General features: G+C 38.6%; 3 protein-coding genes across 5 annotated transcripts; 1 reads left to right on the top strand and 2 right to left on the bottom strand.

Moving 5' to 3' along the window:
• Positions 1-38: 38 nt before the first annotated feature.
• Positions 39-6,469, bottom strand: LOC109855467. 3 transcript variants are annotated; one of them, XM_020429745.1, is made up of 6 exons: positions 6,212-6,469; positions 4,825-5,044; positions 3,723-4,655; positions 3,125-3,340; positions 2,046-2,522; positions 39-1,938 (listed from the first exon to the last, which is right to left on the bottom strand). In XM_020429745.1, the coding sequence occupies exons 1-6, from the start codon at positions 6,214-6,216 to the stop codon at positions 1,294-1,296; spliced, it is 2,496 nt and encodes an 831-aa protein (XP_020285334.1). In that variant the 5' UTR covers positions 6,217-6,469; the 3' UTR covers positions 39-1,293. The 3 variants fall into 3 exon arrangements, with proteins under 3 accessions (XP_020285334.1, XP_020285336.1, XP_020285335.1); XM_020429747.1 differs by lacking the exon at positions 4,825-5,044; XM_020429746.1 differs by lacking the exon at positions 3,125-3,340.
• A 1,944-nt stretch (positions 6,470-8,413) lies between these two features.
• LOC109855488 (DNA replication licensing factor MCM4) lies at positions 8,414-12,301 on the bottom strand. Its single transcript, XM_020429795.1, has 8 exons — positions 12,042-12,301; positions 11,633-11,952; positions 10,677-11,569; positions 10,268-10,590; positions 9,884-10,161; positions 9,387-9,787; positions 9,086-9,296; positions 8,414-8,942 (listed from the first exon to the last, which is right to left on the bottom strand). Exons 1-8 carry the CDS (start codon positions 12,190-12,192, stop codon positions 8,847-8,849), a joined length of 2,673 nt encoding a protein of 890 aa, XP_020285384.1. The 5' UTR covers positions 12,193-12,301; the 3' UTR covers positions 8,414-8,846.
• A 681-nt stretch (positions 12,302-12,982) lies between these two features.
• LOC109855466 (equilibrative nucleoside transporter 1) lies at positions 12,983-16,777 on the top strand. Its single transcript, XM_020429744.1, has 11 exons — positions 12,983-13,746; positions 13,869-14,023; positions 14,106-14,187; positions 14,275-14,453; positions 14,535-14,629; positions 14,729-14,779; positions 14,855-15,087; positions 15,410-15,644; positions 15,737-15,822; positions 15,922-16,121; positions 16,210-16,777. Exons 2-11 carry the CDS (start codon positions 13,878-13,880, stop codon positions 16,319-16,321), a joined length of 1,419 nt encoding a protein of 472 aa, XP_020285333.1. The 5' UTR covers positions 12,983-13,746; positions 13,869-13,877; the 3' UTR covers positions 16,322-16,777.
• The last annotated feature ends 134 nt before the right edge of the window (positions 16,778-16,911 follow it).

Here is a 16,911-nt window from a genome sequence, read left to right on the forward strand (position 1 = left end):
GAAAAATTGGAACGCGATGCCGTAGAGGTAGAGAAGAGAACAATCATCACATCCGTATATCTTAGAATACGACATTGACTGTTCTACATCAAAAATGCTTATGTACTATGGAAATATATTTATTTATTTTATAGCCGTTGAAAGAAATATTGCAGAACTTCGGAACGGATTTGCACGAGAGTTAATGGACTTTTGTGTGATATATACATATATATATGTATATATATATATATATATACACACCGATGTTGTATAATTCGTTGAGTACAACTCTATTTTATTTTTACAACTGCATTATTTGTATACAAGTGCATGTTGATTCAACTAGAATATTAATCTCAAACAATCTTGAAAATCCATCTCTTCTTCTCACAAGCTATTTTTTACGCTCTCCCTCATACATACTCACACCCATGCAAGTTTGTACTCATTTCACCCGTATGCGTGATAACAATTAATTGGTAAATGTTATCGTCTAACATTATTAAACACAATTATCTTTACGATAAACTCACAAGTTACTCTTGCGACAATCCCGTAACTTGTAGCACATAATAATTGTAATATTACATGTATATATACTTTTTATTTCCCTCTCTTCACAGATTGAGAAAAAAAAAAAATGAACGCGCGTTAAATTGGGAGATGAAAACTCGATGTCATGGATATATTTCCTCGTCTATTCTCCTTTTTTTTTTCTTTTCAAGAAATAACAAACCGCGTAAGAAGGAAGACGTCTTTAGTCGTCAATGATAAAAATTAATTACATTTAAAACTTATCGTAATTGCTAATCATCATGTACCTGAATCTTTTTTTTTTCTCTTTTTTTTTTTATATTTCGTCAATCCACTTCACACGGTAATTTGTGTTCTCGTATGCGTAACTTGTTATAACAAAAAATAAAACCCTTTAACTGGATTATCCTCAAATTTTATTCAAAGAAAAATTTCTCAGTGTCTTTTTTGAATAATCAACAATCGTCGTATAATGGATTATTTAGAAAAGATGTGTATACAAAATTGAAATATAAAAAACTCGATACAATTATATGTTAAAGCATTCTGTTCGTACAATAATTCGTATGTATAAAGTTTTGACAATGCGTACACACGCACAAAAACTAAAATATTACTCATAAAAAAATAAAAGCTTTTCATTCGGAGTTGATAAAAATATCAAAGAAAACTTTGTTATCGTATGTTACCGTTAAAATTACCTTGTTATCAGATAAAATCTACTTGTTCCAATTACATTTACTTATAGAAATTTATCTCGTCAATAAATCTAGACCGTCAGCCGAACATGATGGTATTCCTCCTGATTGGATTTACGTGATTAGTCAGCTTGACCAAACGCACGTAATTCTGGCCATTATCGGTGAAAACTATTCTGCCGTCAGTGTAAAGCGCCAAACCGAGTGGCCGATTTATTTCCTCCAGTCCCGGATTGTATACGTACATCAGATGTCCGAGCGAGTTGAACGCCTTGATGGAATTGTGACGGGAGTCCGCAACGAGGAAACTGCCGTCGTCCGCCGCGATTATTCCTTGCGGTCGCTGAAATGGTGCACTTTCTACATTCTCCTTGCTGTTGTCTCCTTTCAAGATCCTCAATTCGCTGTCGCATCGGACTACGCGCGCCTGTTCCATGTCGTAGTCGATTTTCAGCACGTGATGATAGTTGAAGTCTGTTACCAGAAGATTTCCCTCCTTGTTGAAGCAAACGCCGCGGGGCGAGTCCAAATATTTTGATTGGCCGCCGAACATGCGTAAAAACACTCCTTCGGCGGTGAACAGCTGTACCCGATGATTCCTGGTGTCGGTGACCGCAATCTCGCACGTTGAATTAACTGCTACATCCCACGGATAATTGAAGCACCCGTCTTTATCGCCGTACTCGCCGAATTTTCTTAAAAACGCACCTTCCATCGTTAATATCTGAAACGCGATAGAATTATTTGGTTACATTTGTGTGCGATGTGATTTTTTAAGACAAGGATAATACTCTTGTGATGATTAAAAAACACAACACATCCTACACGCACCTGGATGCGATGGTTGTCCTTATCCGCAACAATTATTCGTTTCATCGCATCCACCGCGATCCCGGCCGGCTTGTTAAATTGGCAGTTGCCGTTACCGTAATCGCCAAAACTCCTGATTAAGACGCCGTCTCCTCGAAAAATTTGTATTCTGTTGTTTGATCTATCGCTGACTATTATGTTCCCTTCCGTGTCGACGGTCACGCCCCAAGGACGACACAGATTCTGAGCATCTTCCTCGCCAAAGTGGCCGATAATCAGGATATCGGTGCTCTGGACTTGATTGTCAACTCGATTAGAAAGATTTATGTCGTGATCGTAGCCCATGATCGGACGACCACGCGGGATTGGATATTTCGATCGACTGTCGGTCGTGTCATATGGGAAGAACGACTGCGGCAATCTGTAATTCTTCAGCAAGGGGTTGTTTTCTCTGCCGGGACGGATCTTTGTTCTCCGGTTTTGACGTATTCGCCAGATCTATGTAGAAATGCAAGTATGTGATAAAAATAAACACTATATATATATATATATATATATATATATGTATACACACATACATATATACACGGTGCTTTAAAAATAGGTGACCTTTGGTATCATATTCTACCCTCCCTACATATATATGTATATATATATAAGAATGAAAAAAAATCATCATAAATAACTTCCATATAAAATTTCGAAGCAAAGAGCGTCTATACCGAACCTATGGTTTATATAACCTTTTTATTTCTGAAGTATCTTGTATTTGCGTATGTATACATCACTTTATTAACACATTGTTGACCGGCAATTTTACTGAAAAATTTATCTCATGTCACCGGCTATTATTTCGTAATTGGAAGTGGAAGTAAAACAATAAAAATAAACTTTAATAAATTTTATTTATTATTCAACTTTTTTAATATTTCTTTTTCGTATGATAAGCAGTATAACAATCACCTACGTGTAATGGGTACACAACAGCTTTTACAAATATAAAAGCCGTTGTGTACCATTACTGCCGTAATGGTACACAAAACGCATCACGAGTTAACTCGTGACCGGTCAATGTGTTAATCAGTTATCAGTAGACGTACCTCAGCTAATACTCGATCTTTCAGTTGTATAAGTTTATTGGGATGCACTGAGATGCGATTATTACGTTCGAGATCTCGTATCGCTTCTCTCAATTGGTTTAAATCGTCTTGCAAAATCTCATATCGCTTGTATAATATATGAGAATAAAAAGGTTCTTCGTAAAACCCATTAGTTTTCTGATCTTTTGCTTTTACTTGCAAGTTACGTAACTCATCCTGAAAAAAACAAATTTTTCAAGATTGTATTTCGCATCGCGCGACTGCTCCGATCTTTGGCATGCAGTACAGTAGCGCTTAAATCGCGCTGCGAGGAGAAAAAGTTCCCCTTCTATACGCCGCTCCGACTAAAAATCAACAGAATGCGACGGAAAGACAACGCGATGCACGGAGAAGGGAAACCTCATCCCCTCTCGCCATGGGGAACGCCATTTCATTAGTTCACGCAGTGTATACACAGATTAGATATTTTTGGTGTTATAATGTTGCTGCTCTCGTCAATGATTTTTAAAAAAAGATTCATCAAGTTTGGAACGGAAATAGAAAAAAAAATTTTGACGGAGAAAAATTATCATTTACATGTTAAACATATTTGACTAACCTTGACTTCTTTTATGTCATCCGTAAGGACATCAATTCCAAGATAACCTTCGTTGAATACATCTTTAATTTGCTGCTGGAGAGTGTCCAAGAATTCTATATGCTCGACTGTCACGTGGTTGCGAACGCAAAGAGCTGCGCAGTCCTCGCAGATGTATTTGCTGCATGTATTACAGTAAAGTGACTGAGGGCAAAAATGCAATTTGTCGGAATGCAACGGTATCAGGTGCGAGGTGTTTGCATTAGGTGAATGATGATCTTCTATTCCTGACTCATTTGTCGATGATACAACGCCCAAATCCCACAGGCCACTCGAGTTACAAGTTGTCTGTCCGCAGACAAGCGACTGTTGTTTAATCTTATCTTCTTTCTTTGTTGATGATTTATTATTGAATACATCTGCATCCAGTAAATTCGAAATATAAGTTCTTCCTAAATCGTTCGATTGTCCAAAACTGTTGAAAATCAAGTCGATCCTCCTATTAATAAAATTCATATTTAAATCTCCATGTTTCTCGTAGTCCTGACGTTCGTTGTTCTGATCATTCGGAAACATTTCCGGCGTGTTTGCGATGTTTGATTCAAATCGCTGAAAACGTCGATCGGGCGAACAACAGTTCAACCGATGACGCGGTGAATTTTGATTGACTGTACTTTCGTCTGACGAGCCGGGTTGACTGTCGCCGCAAGAACCAGGTGGACTGTCGGCGGAAGATCCGAGGGAACTGCTGCTGCACTGACTGTGATCCGCTCTCAAAGATCTAGTCGATCTTAATAGATCGACTATATTTAAATCTAAAAAATTCTGATGATTGTAATTCGAATTTTTTTGCAACGAACGGCAATTTACACAGGGAGTAGGAGCAACTCTCGTACAACGCGACCCATGTTTAGTCTGTGTATTCATCAGGTGACCAGCTTTCCTGCATTTGGGCTGAAAAAAAAAAAAAAAAAAACAATTCGATAACATTAAGATCTTAACAAAACTTATGTAAAAATATGGTAGAGTGCACAGAAAAAGAAAACAAGATTTAGATTCTCATGAAGTTTTAAACGAGATATTTATGTGAATTCTCACGCTATGAACAATAAAAATCTCTTACTTTTACCGTTGAGTAGTGATTGTCCGTTTCGCTGCGAGATTTCGATCGATCTGTTCCGAACACAACACTCAAGTCGATAGTTCTATTTCTTTTATCAAATTCTTTTTTCAAATCTTCATTTCCAATTTTTTCCCAACCATTTCCAAAATCACGTATAGTTCTATTTCTTTTCAAATCTTCATTTCCAATTTTTTCCCAACAATTTCCAAAATAACGTATACTGAAAAAAAGTATACACAACAAAATATTAAAGTCGCGTCTATTTTAAACGAACGACTCTATTTTTTTTTATTTTTTATTATCACAAGATGAGATTAGTCGCACGCGCCAGTAAATCACGCGATCGTCTCTCAACGCTAATCACAAGTTTGAGAGTTGTTTTTTTCAATTAAAGCGTATTGTTTTAAAAATAAACGTGTAGTTAAAAAGTAAACTTTCTATATATATATATATATATATATATATATATATACATACATACAATATAAATAAATATATATATACACATATAGCTCTTTTATTGTATATTTTTTTCTTCTTTCTTCTTCCTCCCTGTCTCTCTCACTCATTCATCTTCGTGTTTTCTCATTTGCCTTCTTGTGTGGCTTAATAAGTGCCTTTTGATTACGCTTTTATGTTAGGATATTTTTTGGTGGGTGACATTCGGAGAATAATGTCCTTGAAACATCACCATGGCGACCAAGATCAAATTCGCTATTCCTCTCTCGAGGAAAAAGGCGAAGATAAAATGGCTGGAGTTTACGTGTTTACGATAATTCGATATTTTGGACAAAGAAAAGGTCGAAGACCTCAAAAAAAAAAAAAAAAACGTTGTTTCGAAAATGGAATTGAAATCGAATTTCCATCTTGGCGTTTGTGCCAACGAGACAATGAACGATCGTTTCTATTTTTTCGCGCCTTTTTTTCTGTATGATTTACGATTATTTTCCTGTTTACGCAACACACATGATATCTCACTCACATATGTTACTCTTTTCTACACACTTATCATGTAAACAATTAAAATTACTTTATTAACACGATGACAAGAGAGAAGATAAATTGTATAAATTACACTGACTTGAAACAAGAAAAAAAAAAGAATAAACAATTCAAGCAGCGGGGATCAACATTCCATTGAAGTAGTTGAAACAAAAACAAAGTGTTCAAAAAGCAAATGACAGAATGAAGAAAAAAAAAAACAAACTCAAAAAAATACTTGACGAAACTTGCATGCTGGTATATAAAGGTTAAAAAATAAAACGTAATTATGGAATATATATTTCAAGAGTACAATAAATGATGTTCGGAAACAACAAGTCGATGATCCTGAGCGTAATATCTCGATGATAGATAAAAATTAAACGGTTTTTCCATGATGACTCACTCCATGGTTATTCCGAAGAATTCCAGAAAGCTTGCCCGGAAATGACGGCCGAAGAAGAAGTCAAACTGTTTTTTTCTCTCACTCGACGTACACGCAAATCGACGAACACGAAGCTATTGTTCCAGTCGGTCAAAAACGATCGGAATTTACTATATTGAAACTATCACGAGGGGATGGATGAAAAAATCGTTGTAATCGACGTGATACTCTCGGATATATGTATTCCGCGAATTTCTCTAAGCGAAAACCACCCTTCGAGCCGGTACGCGACGAACAGACATCCGCCCTTGATACTTGGCTGCTCGGCTCTGTGAATCACCCACGTAGCATCCGTGAAACGCCGGGGAAAACGCGTAGGTAGATCCTTCTCTCGCAAACCTTCCCTTACCCCCCGATTATCCGCCATGCGGTTCACGGTCAGGCGCCTGCGCCCGGAAACTATGAATGGAGGCGCCCGTTCAATGTCGAGCGGACTTTTATTTGCTCGCAGGATCACTGCGGCATCCCCCACGGCGCCCACCCTCTTTGCCACCCCTTAACGGCGACGACGACCTTCAAGCTAGCGGTCGGGGTCGAGGCGAAGCAGGTTCCGTCATCCGAGGGAACAGGTGGCACACGACGCCGGCCGGGTCGCGCCACAGTTATACATGCCACGATCAATTCTCTTGAGTCAAACGCGTTTTAATTAAATGCTAGATTATCAATGACTCCGTAATGTCAAAGATAGATAATTTTAATATAAAAAAAAATACAGATTTATAATTATATTTATTTCTTGTAAAGTTAAAATTTTGTTTTTTTTCGAGAAAACGGAATTTTAGAACGAAAAACGATCTGTCTTTTTTGCTTTGCACTACTTTGTGTAGAGCGTCCAAAGTTATTATTATTATTTATTTTTCAGCTCTCTGGGACATAAAAATACTTTCGCCTGCGTGTTACGATCTTTTTGCCCGTCGCGTTTAAACTTTAATTTGTGCAAATCAACGAAAAATGAAAGCAGAATAAACGAGTGAAAAATTTATAAAATGCAAGTATCGACAAATACTGCAGTATGTTACGAGATAAAAATCGCACGTGCGGTCGTTTTTTAGTTAAATTTTACCGACTTCTGTAAAATTCAACACAATTACATACAGCTGTATCTCTCTCTATCTCTCTCTCTCTCTCTCTCTCTCTCGATTTTGTAGAGTTTATTTTTCAATCAACAAGAGAGATCGGCAGAACAACCGGTAAAACAATCCAACAAGTCGCTGGACAAACATTGAACGAGATGCTAAGAATTAGCGGATGCAACTTTATGAATGGGCAGCTTGAGCGTAAGAGGGATATGACGTGGTGGGGATCGCGTTGTGCGATCGATCGCAACCCTCACCCGACTCTCACACCCTTCTCTTTCTCCCGTCTCTCTTTTCGTCCACCTCGCGTTTTACGAGTCTGATTCCCTCTCCCTTGATTCAATCCTGTGCCACCCCTCCTGTATGCGATTCCATTCACTTCCTCCCTCACCGGCCGCGTGCACACACGTGCGTGCGCAATTGTGTGTACGCGTTCATAAACGTATATAATGCACATTACGCACGTGCAAAAGCCCACGGAGAATGAGTCACGCGTGTACGTAGCTCGGGAAGCTCTCCCGAGAATCCACCGGTGAATGATGTAGCGACGGAATTCGGCGCTTCGACACGGCTTCGATCGAAATCAAAACTGCTGCGGGACACGTAAATGAAAACGCAAACGTTCCAGATGCTGTAACGGGGAAATAAAATTTAACAAACATATAATTAATAAACAGCAGATTCTCTGAATCCAGTGTAAGTGTCCAAAGATTGGGCCATTTGGGTGCAGAAGTGCGATGAATCCTCGACGATAAAAAAAAAAAAAAATCAGCTCTCGTCTTAGCGACGTTACAAATCTAACAAAAAAATCGAAAGATAACGCAATAGACGGCGGAGCTTCTCTCCCCAAAAATAAACAGTCTCAATCGACCCGTTCGCGTCGTTGAGAAATTCAAAATCCTCGGCGTTATGTGAAAAATCGCAAACATCAGCAAACGTACGCGGCCGGAAAACGCGACTCCGGAATCGGAAGCGTTACGTAACGAGTATCGCTTTGGGATATCAGAGTTTTATTACACGTAATAGTAGGAGTAAAACATCGATGAGTGAACGAATGTTCCCTCCCCCTTCCTCCCTTCTCTCTATCGAAATTACTCGGCGCAATAAAACGGCGTGGGAGTTTCCAAGGTCGCCGCAAGAGCAAGAGACGTAACATCGCGTGACGCCCGCGCACGAAGCGTGGGCGACAAGTGTATATACAAAATCCACCTACGAGAAATTTTAGATCACTCACGGCAGTTAATCGTGTTCCGACAAATTGTAGCTCAATTATGTATAAACAAACAACGATATCAATGCAAAGTCTCTCTCTTTCTCTCCTTTTTTTTCATAAATATATATTATTTAAAGAATAATTTCGTGAAAAATAATAAGAGAGCAGAGTACAAAATATACCAGTATTAAAATATACATGTGAATAACTACGTAAAAAAGTCTCTTACTCTACGAGTACACAGTATTAATTGTCACTGTCTCAGAAGACTCAACGACGAGAATTTCGTTTCAACAATTGCAACGTATTAACAAACGCGAATGGTATTTCTCCCAGTCACGACCACGACACCGTTATCCTGAAGTTCTTTCAGAGCGTCTTCAAACATCTCGCGAGTCACCAACTAAAAATAAAAAACACACAAAAACCGCACGCTAATATAACATAAACCAAACATAAAATAATATAAAAACATCATATAAAAAATAAAACGCAAAATAAATTATGCGACAACGATAGATAATGAATAGGCGTAAAAATATTTACCGTGTTGGACGCTTCCTTCAATTCGGTGAATATCTTCTGATAATTCAATGCCGTTGTCTTTTCCTTGTTTTTAATGAGTTTCTTCAATCCCTCAACTAGTTCCTGTCTGCGTCTTCTAGCGGCCAATGACATGCCGGTTGTCAAAATGCTGATGTCGATCTTGCCGCTCAACGGGTCAATGGCAGATTGTTTCAGCGCCTCCCGGTGTAATCTGATATGCGAAAATTACTTATGTTCTACCTTCAAAGTTGTCAAAAATCACAAACAGTATTTCTAATGTTAAATCTGCTATCTCACACACCTGCAAGCCTCTTCGACATCCATGATCTCAACCGTATTGCTGAAACGCATCTTAGCGTGTGCCTCGGACAGTCTTATTAGCGATTCCAGCTGTCTCGGATAAGCTGTAATTTGACCGTGACCGCTTCCCACTCTGCGCATATCCACGTAAGCTTGAATTAGTCTCTGTTGACTCTCCTCGTTGATAACAGGACGAATGTGTTCCTTGGCATAAGCTATGTAATCACGCAGAATGCTCATGTCCACAAGATCATCCTCTTCCTCCAGATCGGATTTGTAATAAAGTGACACTAGATGCTTGGCGAGTTTCCTGTCGTATGTTTCGTCCTGAGGATCCAGCATCAGGAAGATCAAGTCGAAACGCGACATTAACGTGTGCGGCAACATGACGTTTTCTATCACCTATTAAAAATGTATAAACGTGTAATAATAATAATAATAATCATTCAGCATTCGTTTGAGACACGTGTTACGCGTCTATAACAAACGAATATTTACTGTTTTATTTTTATTCCACTGCGACTCGGAAGGATTGGCTGCGGCCAAAATACTGGTTCTCGCGTTCAGTTGACAAATAATACCGGCTTTCGCGATGCTCAGCGTTTGCTGTTCCATAACTTCGTGCAGCACCGAACGTGTGCTGTCGTTCATTTTGTCGAATTCGTCGATGCAACAGATACCGTTGTCCGCGAGAACCAAGGCACCGGTTTGCAATACCAGTTGACGTGTTTCGGGATCTTTTGTCACAAAAGCGGTCAAACCGACAGCGCTGGAACCTGATGTAAAGAAGATAAGACATGAAAATTTGAATCAATTATATAATCAAGATATCACATGTACGTAGGATTAAAAATTTATTGTTGACAAAACAAGTGTATTTACCTTTTCCGCTGGTGTACTGCGAGCGCGGTAACAAATTATAGACAAATTGCAATAGTTGCGACTTGCTCGTGCCTGGATCTCCGCACAGGAGTATATGAATATCGGACCGAAAATTCTTCTGATTCGATTTGTTCTGTTCCTTTTTTGTACCGCCGAATAACTGCAGCAATATTCCCTTCTTCACATCTTCATTCTCGTATATGCTAGGAGCGATGTGTCGTGCCAAACGTTCGTACACGTCCTCTTTCTGGGACAGCAGTTTCAACAACTCTATTCTCTCAAGCGGGAACGCATGATCCTTGCCTTCTTCTTGTTCGTACAGTCTATAAGAAAAAAAAATCGTATATACAGAATTTGCGCAACAAGAGTAGATTAAAATTTTATAAAAAAGACGGGAAATACATTTTACCGCTTTGAATCCTGTTTTCTGAAGTGTACAACGTCGATGTGGGTCTTGTAGATTGCCCGTATGTTGGACTGCCGCGGATTAACGCGCAACGGCAACGCGCGATAAATACCGGTGACGGAGACCCTGTCACCTGGCAAAACTGCGTCAACCAGATTGTTATGTGCGAAAAGCACCACGGTATGAGGTGTCTGTCCAGCCGGCATATCGTCCGGCAATTCTTGCAGCTTGATCATCTGCTTGTCGGAGAAGTGACTGCGATTGTGTATCATAGTGAAGCAGAAATTATGATTGCAATGTGTGCACGTTGTAGGCTCGGCTATATAACCTCGATCAACCTCCACGCTTGTTGTGAACGAACACACAATGCACTTGAAGAACGCCTCGCGCATCTCCGGGATGATGTTTGTTGTTCTGATGACCATTCCGGTAATGGTGATCAGCTGATCTATGTCTTCTGGATTCAGAAGACGCATACTTTTGGTCTTCGTAACATTGTAAGGTCGTACTTGAATCTGATGCTCCAATACAGCCGCGGGATATCTCTCAAAGAACATCTCGTTCGCGGTCATGTCAAGAATTGGAATTACTTCTTGAGGATAGGACACCAATTGGTTGTAGAGTTGCTCGGTAAACGCCTGAAGATGAGCGCAATTTACATTCAAGTAAGGTTCCTCCAATGTGTGTATTTCTTCGAGCTTTTGCAAGTAAAGTGGATCTGAGAGATTCATGTTCTCGGGCAGTTCGTCATTCTCTGCCTCTGGATCTATAAATCGCAAGATGAATCGTTTAAATTGCTCCTTGCAGTGTTCCACTACAACATTTGTACCCCAGATCACTAACTGCGAACTATTTTCGCTCTCTGATGTTCTTTGTGCGTTAGGTTCCTCTGGTATCTGTTAACAAAGTTTACGCATAAATAAATTTCATAGCTTGAATTTTGCAAAGAAACAACTTACAGGTTCGGCCAAGTTAACTTGTTGCATACGTCTGTCACTCTGAACATCTGGTCTCTGTCGAATGGGTGTGCCTCTGATACCACTTCGGGGAGTGCGTACTGATATCAGAGAGCTGGGTGTTCCATAATTCAATGGAGAGGACAGCTCTATCTCGCTCATGCCTGCTGCAAGAGGACTTGTCTGTTGCAATGGAATTGGAGATGACAGTGGTACTGATGAACGATCCTCTGACGATGGTGCAATGGTTTCTTGCGCGCGACGACTGGCCCATCGTAACGGAGTGTCTACCGGATTGTTGCCTGGTCTTCTTTGAGGGGTACCTGTCCCATTAACAACAATAAAACTACAGTTTGAGTAAAAACACATGGTTTTCTGAACAAAATTAGCGCATCAAAAAATATCTCTCAACCTTGTCTGATGGATGCAGAGCCTCTGGTACTGGGTGTTCCAGCGACCGATGGAGTTTTGGAGGTCGGAGTCCGAGGTTGTCGCCTCGGCGTGCCGTTTTGACGGTTTTCATCCTGGGAACGAGGAGTTCTCGGTCTCGAAGGACTTGACATTGTTTAAGTAGTTTAGTCAAAAATATCTTCCGCAAACGTGCATTTACATGCACAAACACACTCGACAAATTAATAACACGTGACGTATACACCGGACCGGCCACCTTGTTTTCCCGCGCAAATGTAAAGACAAATTCACAAACTCATCGAGAGAGCGTGAACATAGGGTTTGTTTTTTTTTACCTAAATTGGCTGCACTAGTTTAGAGTTCATCTTTTTCACTTCACATTGGAAGAAGAAAGATAAACTCTGAACTAGTGTAGCCAGTTCAGATAAAAAGAACAGACCTCATATCACAGTATAAGGTCTGGTTTATACGGGCAATAACTGGTCTAGTTTCCACCGAAACCCTCAATTCGGTTTCACTCCGGTACGGATTAAATTTAGTTCCGTTTCCATTGGAAGTAGAGTACTTAGACCCGGTTTCACAATTCGCGGTTAACTCGAATTAACCGAAGTTTGACTTGCTGAGCTCGGTTTAACGCGTTCAATCTTCTTTGTCAAATCTTCGCTAACCAATCACAGTTCATGTTTAGGAAGAAAAGATGCGTTACGCCGAGTTCAGCAAGTTGGGCTTCCGTTAATTCGAGTTAACCGTCAATTGTGAAACCGGGCCTTAAATCTGATTCTACGTCGCATTAGGTGTGAATTAATGCTTCGGTGGAAACTAGACCACTGTTAACTTAGGCCTGGTTTATGCGGGCAATAACTGGTCTAGTTTCCACCGAGGCATTAATTCACATTGTCTTATGTCTTATGAGTTATGCATTATGCAAAAGTCCGTGCTTCGGCCTTGATGTTCAAAGCGCGTAAGCGGCGCTGATTGATAGAATAGTAGTAGAAAAGTGGGGATGAAGAGAAAATGAAAGAGATTAAGGGATGATGACAGGTTAACAGCCAAACCGGTCCAGTGGCCATAGTGAATTTTAATCAATATTTTAATCCCACTATTACTTCCATTATACCCCACTACAGGCATTGATAGACAGAGAGAGAGAGAGTTATTGTACTATGTTGTCTTTGTCAACCATAAAGACATCTTTTCAGCCAAACGCGCAGTCTATATATACTATATGTGTATGTGTGTGCAACGGGCCCTGAAGCCCTCGCATCATACAAACAGACTGCGACCCATGGTGTAAGTATGCACCATGCTGCGACCAGCTGATTGACGTGCACATGCGCGTAACAATTCACAACAAATGTCGAAGCATATTGTTTAGCAATGTGAGTAATGTATGTGTTATACGACTGGCTGTGACTGGCCGGAGAATGGTCAGATACCCGGAAACTGATCAGACGTGAGGTCGCAATCTCGAGTTTAGAAAGAGGCAGTCGGAGGACACGTTGCAGCAGTCGAATCCTGTTTTTATTTGACACTGAGACCAAGATCCACCAATCATTCAGGAACATGGCATTTGGGATCTCGTTCTCTCGTGACATTTAAAATGCAACATTTGCAACTGATCTCACAAGGATATTCTTCCACAAGCGTGTCATCCTAGAAATTGCATCCTTCGTGCAAAACTACATATTAAAAAGTTCAAAAAGTTCGTAAGTATTGTAGTGTATCGAGTTTCCCGTAGTTGTGACTAATACAAAAAATAAAGAATGTATGTGATGTTTGTTCAATGAAAAAAATGTTTTGTTTTCTCACTTTATTGTTTCTCTAATAGAAAAAAGTCATGGCGTATTCCATCAATAGACGACCTTTACTAGGAGGTGCATCCGATAGCGAATTTGAGGATGATTTAGAAACTGAAGTAGATGAACATAATGTTTCGGTTCCCGATAAGGAACCGTTTTTAAAATCATTCGAGCCACACGACAAGTATGTTGAGATCTCTTGCAAAACATATTTACTGACGAAAAGTGTCATTATGTTTTTATAATTTATTTTTTTCTTGTTCTAGGTATAATATTGCATATATTGTATTTTATCTACTAGGAATAAATACATTAATCCCATGGAGTTTTTTTATTACTGCTGACGATGTAAGTAATTAAAAGTAAAGTTCTTTACATTTCTCTCTTTTTTTGTCTTATGTATGTATCGTAACAATATCAGTTATATTTTTGCAGTATTGGATGTATAAATTCAGAGAAATTCATAGTAATTCAACAACAAATTTTACTTACATACATGTAGAATTACTCGAAGAGAAGACCGATCTACAAGCTAGTTTTACTTCTTATTTAAATCTAGCTAGCGCATTGCCAAATACTCTTTTCTTGATAATTAATACATTTATTAGCAAGAGGTACGTAAGAAGAAGGTGTTAAAGACTAGAGAAAAATTATTGAGAATAACGCTTAATAATTAAAATTTTCTGAACTTCTAGAGTCTCTTTAACCGTGAGAATGGTTGGTTCTCAGTGTATAATACTCATTTTATTTATCTTAACGACTACATTTGTAAGGATAAACACTGACAAATGTAAGTCATCTTGTTATATTTTTTCGGTTTTTTTTATTCATGTAACAGCTCAGATTTGTAGCTTCAGTTTAGCAAACACGTGACTTTGCATTTTTGTAGGGCAAAATACATTCCTAATCATCACTTTGGCGACGGTCGCAGTTGTGAATGGTATGTCAATTAAATTAACCGAAGGATACGTCAGTGATTGGAATCTATTGTAAGAAATTAATGTAAAAATTTTAGCTGCAAGTGCAATTTTCGGAGGTAGTTTAATGGGTATAGTGGGCAAATTCTCGCCGAAATACATAACAGCTATGTTCGGTGGTCAAGCTCTTGGTGGGATATTCACGGCCCTGACAGAAATATGCTCTTTGTGGATAGGCGCTAGTCCGGTACTTTCCGGTTTAGTCTACTTCATCATTGGCGATGCTATGCTATTATTATCGCTAATTGCGTATATCATTTTGGAGAGGGCGGTAAGTCTATTTTTCATTATCTCCGGATTAACACTCAATATCATTTATATTTCAATCCGAGTGTTTGTGATAAGAATGAAATCATCAGTAATAGTCTATCGTAAAGATGACACATGCGATGCAAGTGTTTTGTGTGTGATAAGCTACTTAGGAAAATAACAAGACATGCAACAAACATGTGTCATGGGATATTATTATCTACGGATTTAAAGTACACATGGTGTGTGTATCATTCCCATAAATATTCTTCGAGAATTTTTTAATTATTAATCGTGAAATTCTCGGAAAACCATTGTCTAATTAAAATCCGTGTATTTTGCAGCCATTTTTTAAATACCAAACGGTAGAAAAAGTACCTGAACAATTGGAATCCACTTATTCAACAAACGAAGTTAGCTTCTCGGGAGGACCGAGCGTGTCCTACAGACGAATCATAAAGAGAATCTGGCATTATGGCGTAAGCATTTTTCTAGTGTTTTTTATATCGCTGGCTGTGTATCCGGCGGTCACCGTGCTGGTGGAGAGTCAGTACAAGGGCAAGGGTCACGCATGGAACGGTGAGTTTGAATCAAAGTTTCAGTATGTTTTATCAGTTTTGGGACACAATGAATTCATGAAATGTAATTTAAAAAAAAAACAACGATTCCAGACATATACTTTGTACCTGTGGTTACGTATCTTATCTTCAGTACGGGCGACTACGTTGGAAGGGTATTATCCGGTATTTTTCAATGGGTGAGAACTTGCATTTTTAATATCCGTATCTACCAAATATTCGCTTTCGCATTGTATTTACCAAAACTTATTCATATTTATCGAATGTATTTGTTGTAGCCAAAAGGCAAGCCATGGCTCGTGATGTTCATGAGCGTCGCGAGAGGCATTTTTGTACCGGTACTTATGTTTTGCAATGCTCAACCGAGACATCACATTCCTGTTTATATTCATAATGACATATATTATATCCTAATAACTATCGTGTTTGCCGTGTCCAACGGTTATCTGTGCAATTTGACGTTTATTCTAGCGCCCACGTAAGTATATCGTATCATTATAAACTTTCGTTACAAATTTTGCATATTTTTGTCATTGTTCTTACACTTGTACGTATCGCTTTTTCAGAGTTGTAGATAGTCAAGAGAAAGAAATTGCGTCGGCGATGATGGGCGCTTTCTTGGGGATTGGATTGGTATCTGGCGCTGCGCTGAGTTTGTACATGGTGAAAGCTCTTTAAACATTTTTCGAATCGAACGTTTCGCGAATCGAGGACAAATGTAAATAAACAATTCGAGATCTCACTGCCGCGTCTGTGTATTTTAAATCTAGTAGGACCATGAAAACTCTGTGTCTGATATCGAGCTTTTAAACGTAAATTGATGTAGGCACAAGTTATTTGTTAAGATATGATAGGAAAAAATAACATAACAATGTATAAAAAAAGTATTTGCGTTTTTATTACATAATTTCGCCCTTGTATATATACATTTTTAAATATACTTGCGGACTAAGAAATAGGATATCTTTCTCTCTGGTGCGTGTGATGTTAGAAGAAAATAAAAAAGAGACATAATAGAAATGATCAGATAATGTAAATGTAGCTACACAAACATTTCTGTCAGTATTATGTTAATAAATAACATGTTTAAATAAATGATGATTTTAATCTATGAAACAAAATTGTAATTAAATATTATTTTGTAAATTATAATAGATAATCAAAAGTGTACAAAAACTTAAAATTTACCGAACATAAATTATTTCTCAGCTATACATATAAATACATAAATAAAAAAATTGTATACTATTAAATACAACATATGTTAT

The sequence above is a fragment of the Pseudomyrmex gracilis genome, unplaced genomic scaffold (genome assembly GCF_002006095.1).
Source record: "Pseudomyrmex gracilis isolate BER0280 unplaced genomic scaffold, ASM200609v1 scaffold_90, whole genome shotgun sequence".
NCBI lineage: Eukaryota > Metazoa > Arthropoda > Insecta > Hymenoptera > Formicidae > Pseudomyrmex > Pseudomyrmex gracilis.

What these genes read in the sequence shown, in the direction of transcription:
- LOC109855466 (XM_020429744.1), top strand. Translation starts at nt 13,878, where the DNA reads ATGGCGTATTCCATCAATAGACGACCTTTACTAGGAGGTGCATCCGAT. An exon ending in TCATTCGAGCCACACGACAA is followed by an intron (nt 14,024 to 14,105) that starts GTATGTTGAGAT and finishes TTCTTGTTCTAG; the next exon opens with GTATAATATTGCATATATTG. An exon ending in AAGGATAAACACTGACAAAT is followed by an intron (nt 14,630 to 14,728) that starts GTAAGTCATCTT and finishes GCATTTTTGTAG; the next exon opens with GGCAAAATACATTCCTAATC.
- LOC109855467 (XM_020429745.1), bottom strand. An exon ending in ATCACTACTCAACGGTAAAA is followed by an intron (nt 4,656 to 4,824) that starts GTAAGAGATTTT and finishes TTTTTTTTTCAG; the next exon opens with CCCAAATGCAGGAAAGCTGG. An exon ending in AAGATCGAGTATTAGCTGAG is followed by an intron (nt 2,523 to 3,124) that starts GTACGTCTACTG and finishes ATTTCTACATAG; the next exon opens with ATCTGGCGAATACGTCAAAA.
- LOC109855488 (XM_020429795.1), bottom strand. Translation starts at nt 12,192, where the DNA reads ATGTCAAGTCCTTCGAGACCGAGAACTCCTCGTTCCCAGGATGAAAAC. An exon ending in AAGTTAACTTGGCCGAACCT is followed by an intron (nt 11,570 to 11,632) that starts GTAAGTTGTTTC and finishes CTTTGTTAACAG; the next exon opens with ATACCAGAGGAACCTAACGC. An exon ending in TGAAGGAAGCGTCCAACACG is followed by an intron (nt 8,943 to 9,085) that starts GTAAATATTTTT and finishes TTTTATTTTTAG; the next exon opens with TTGGTGACTCGCGAGATGTT.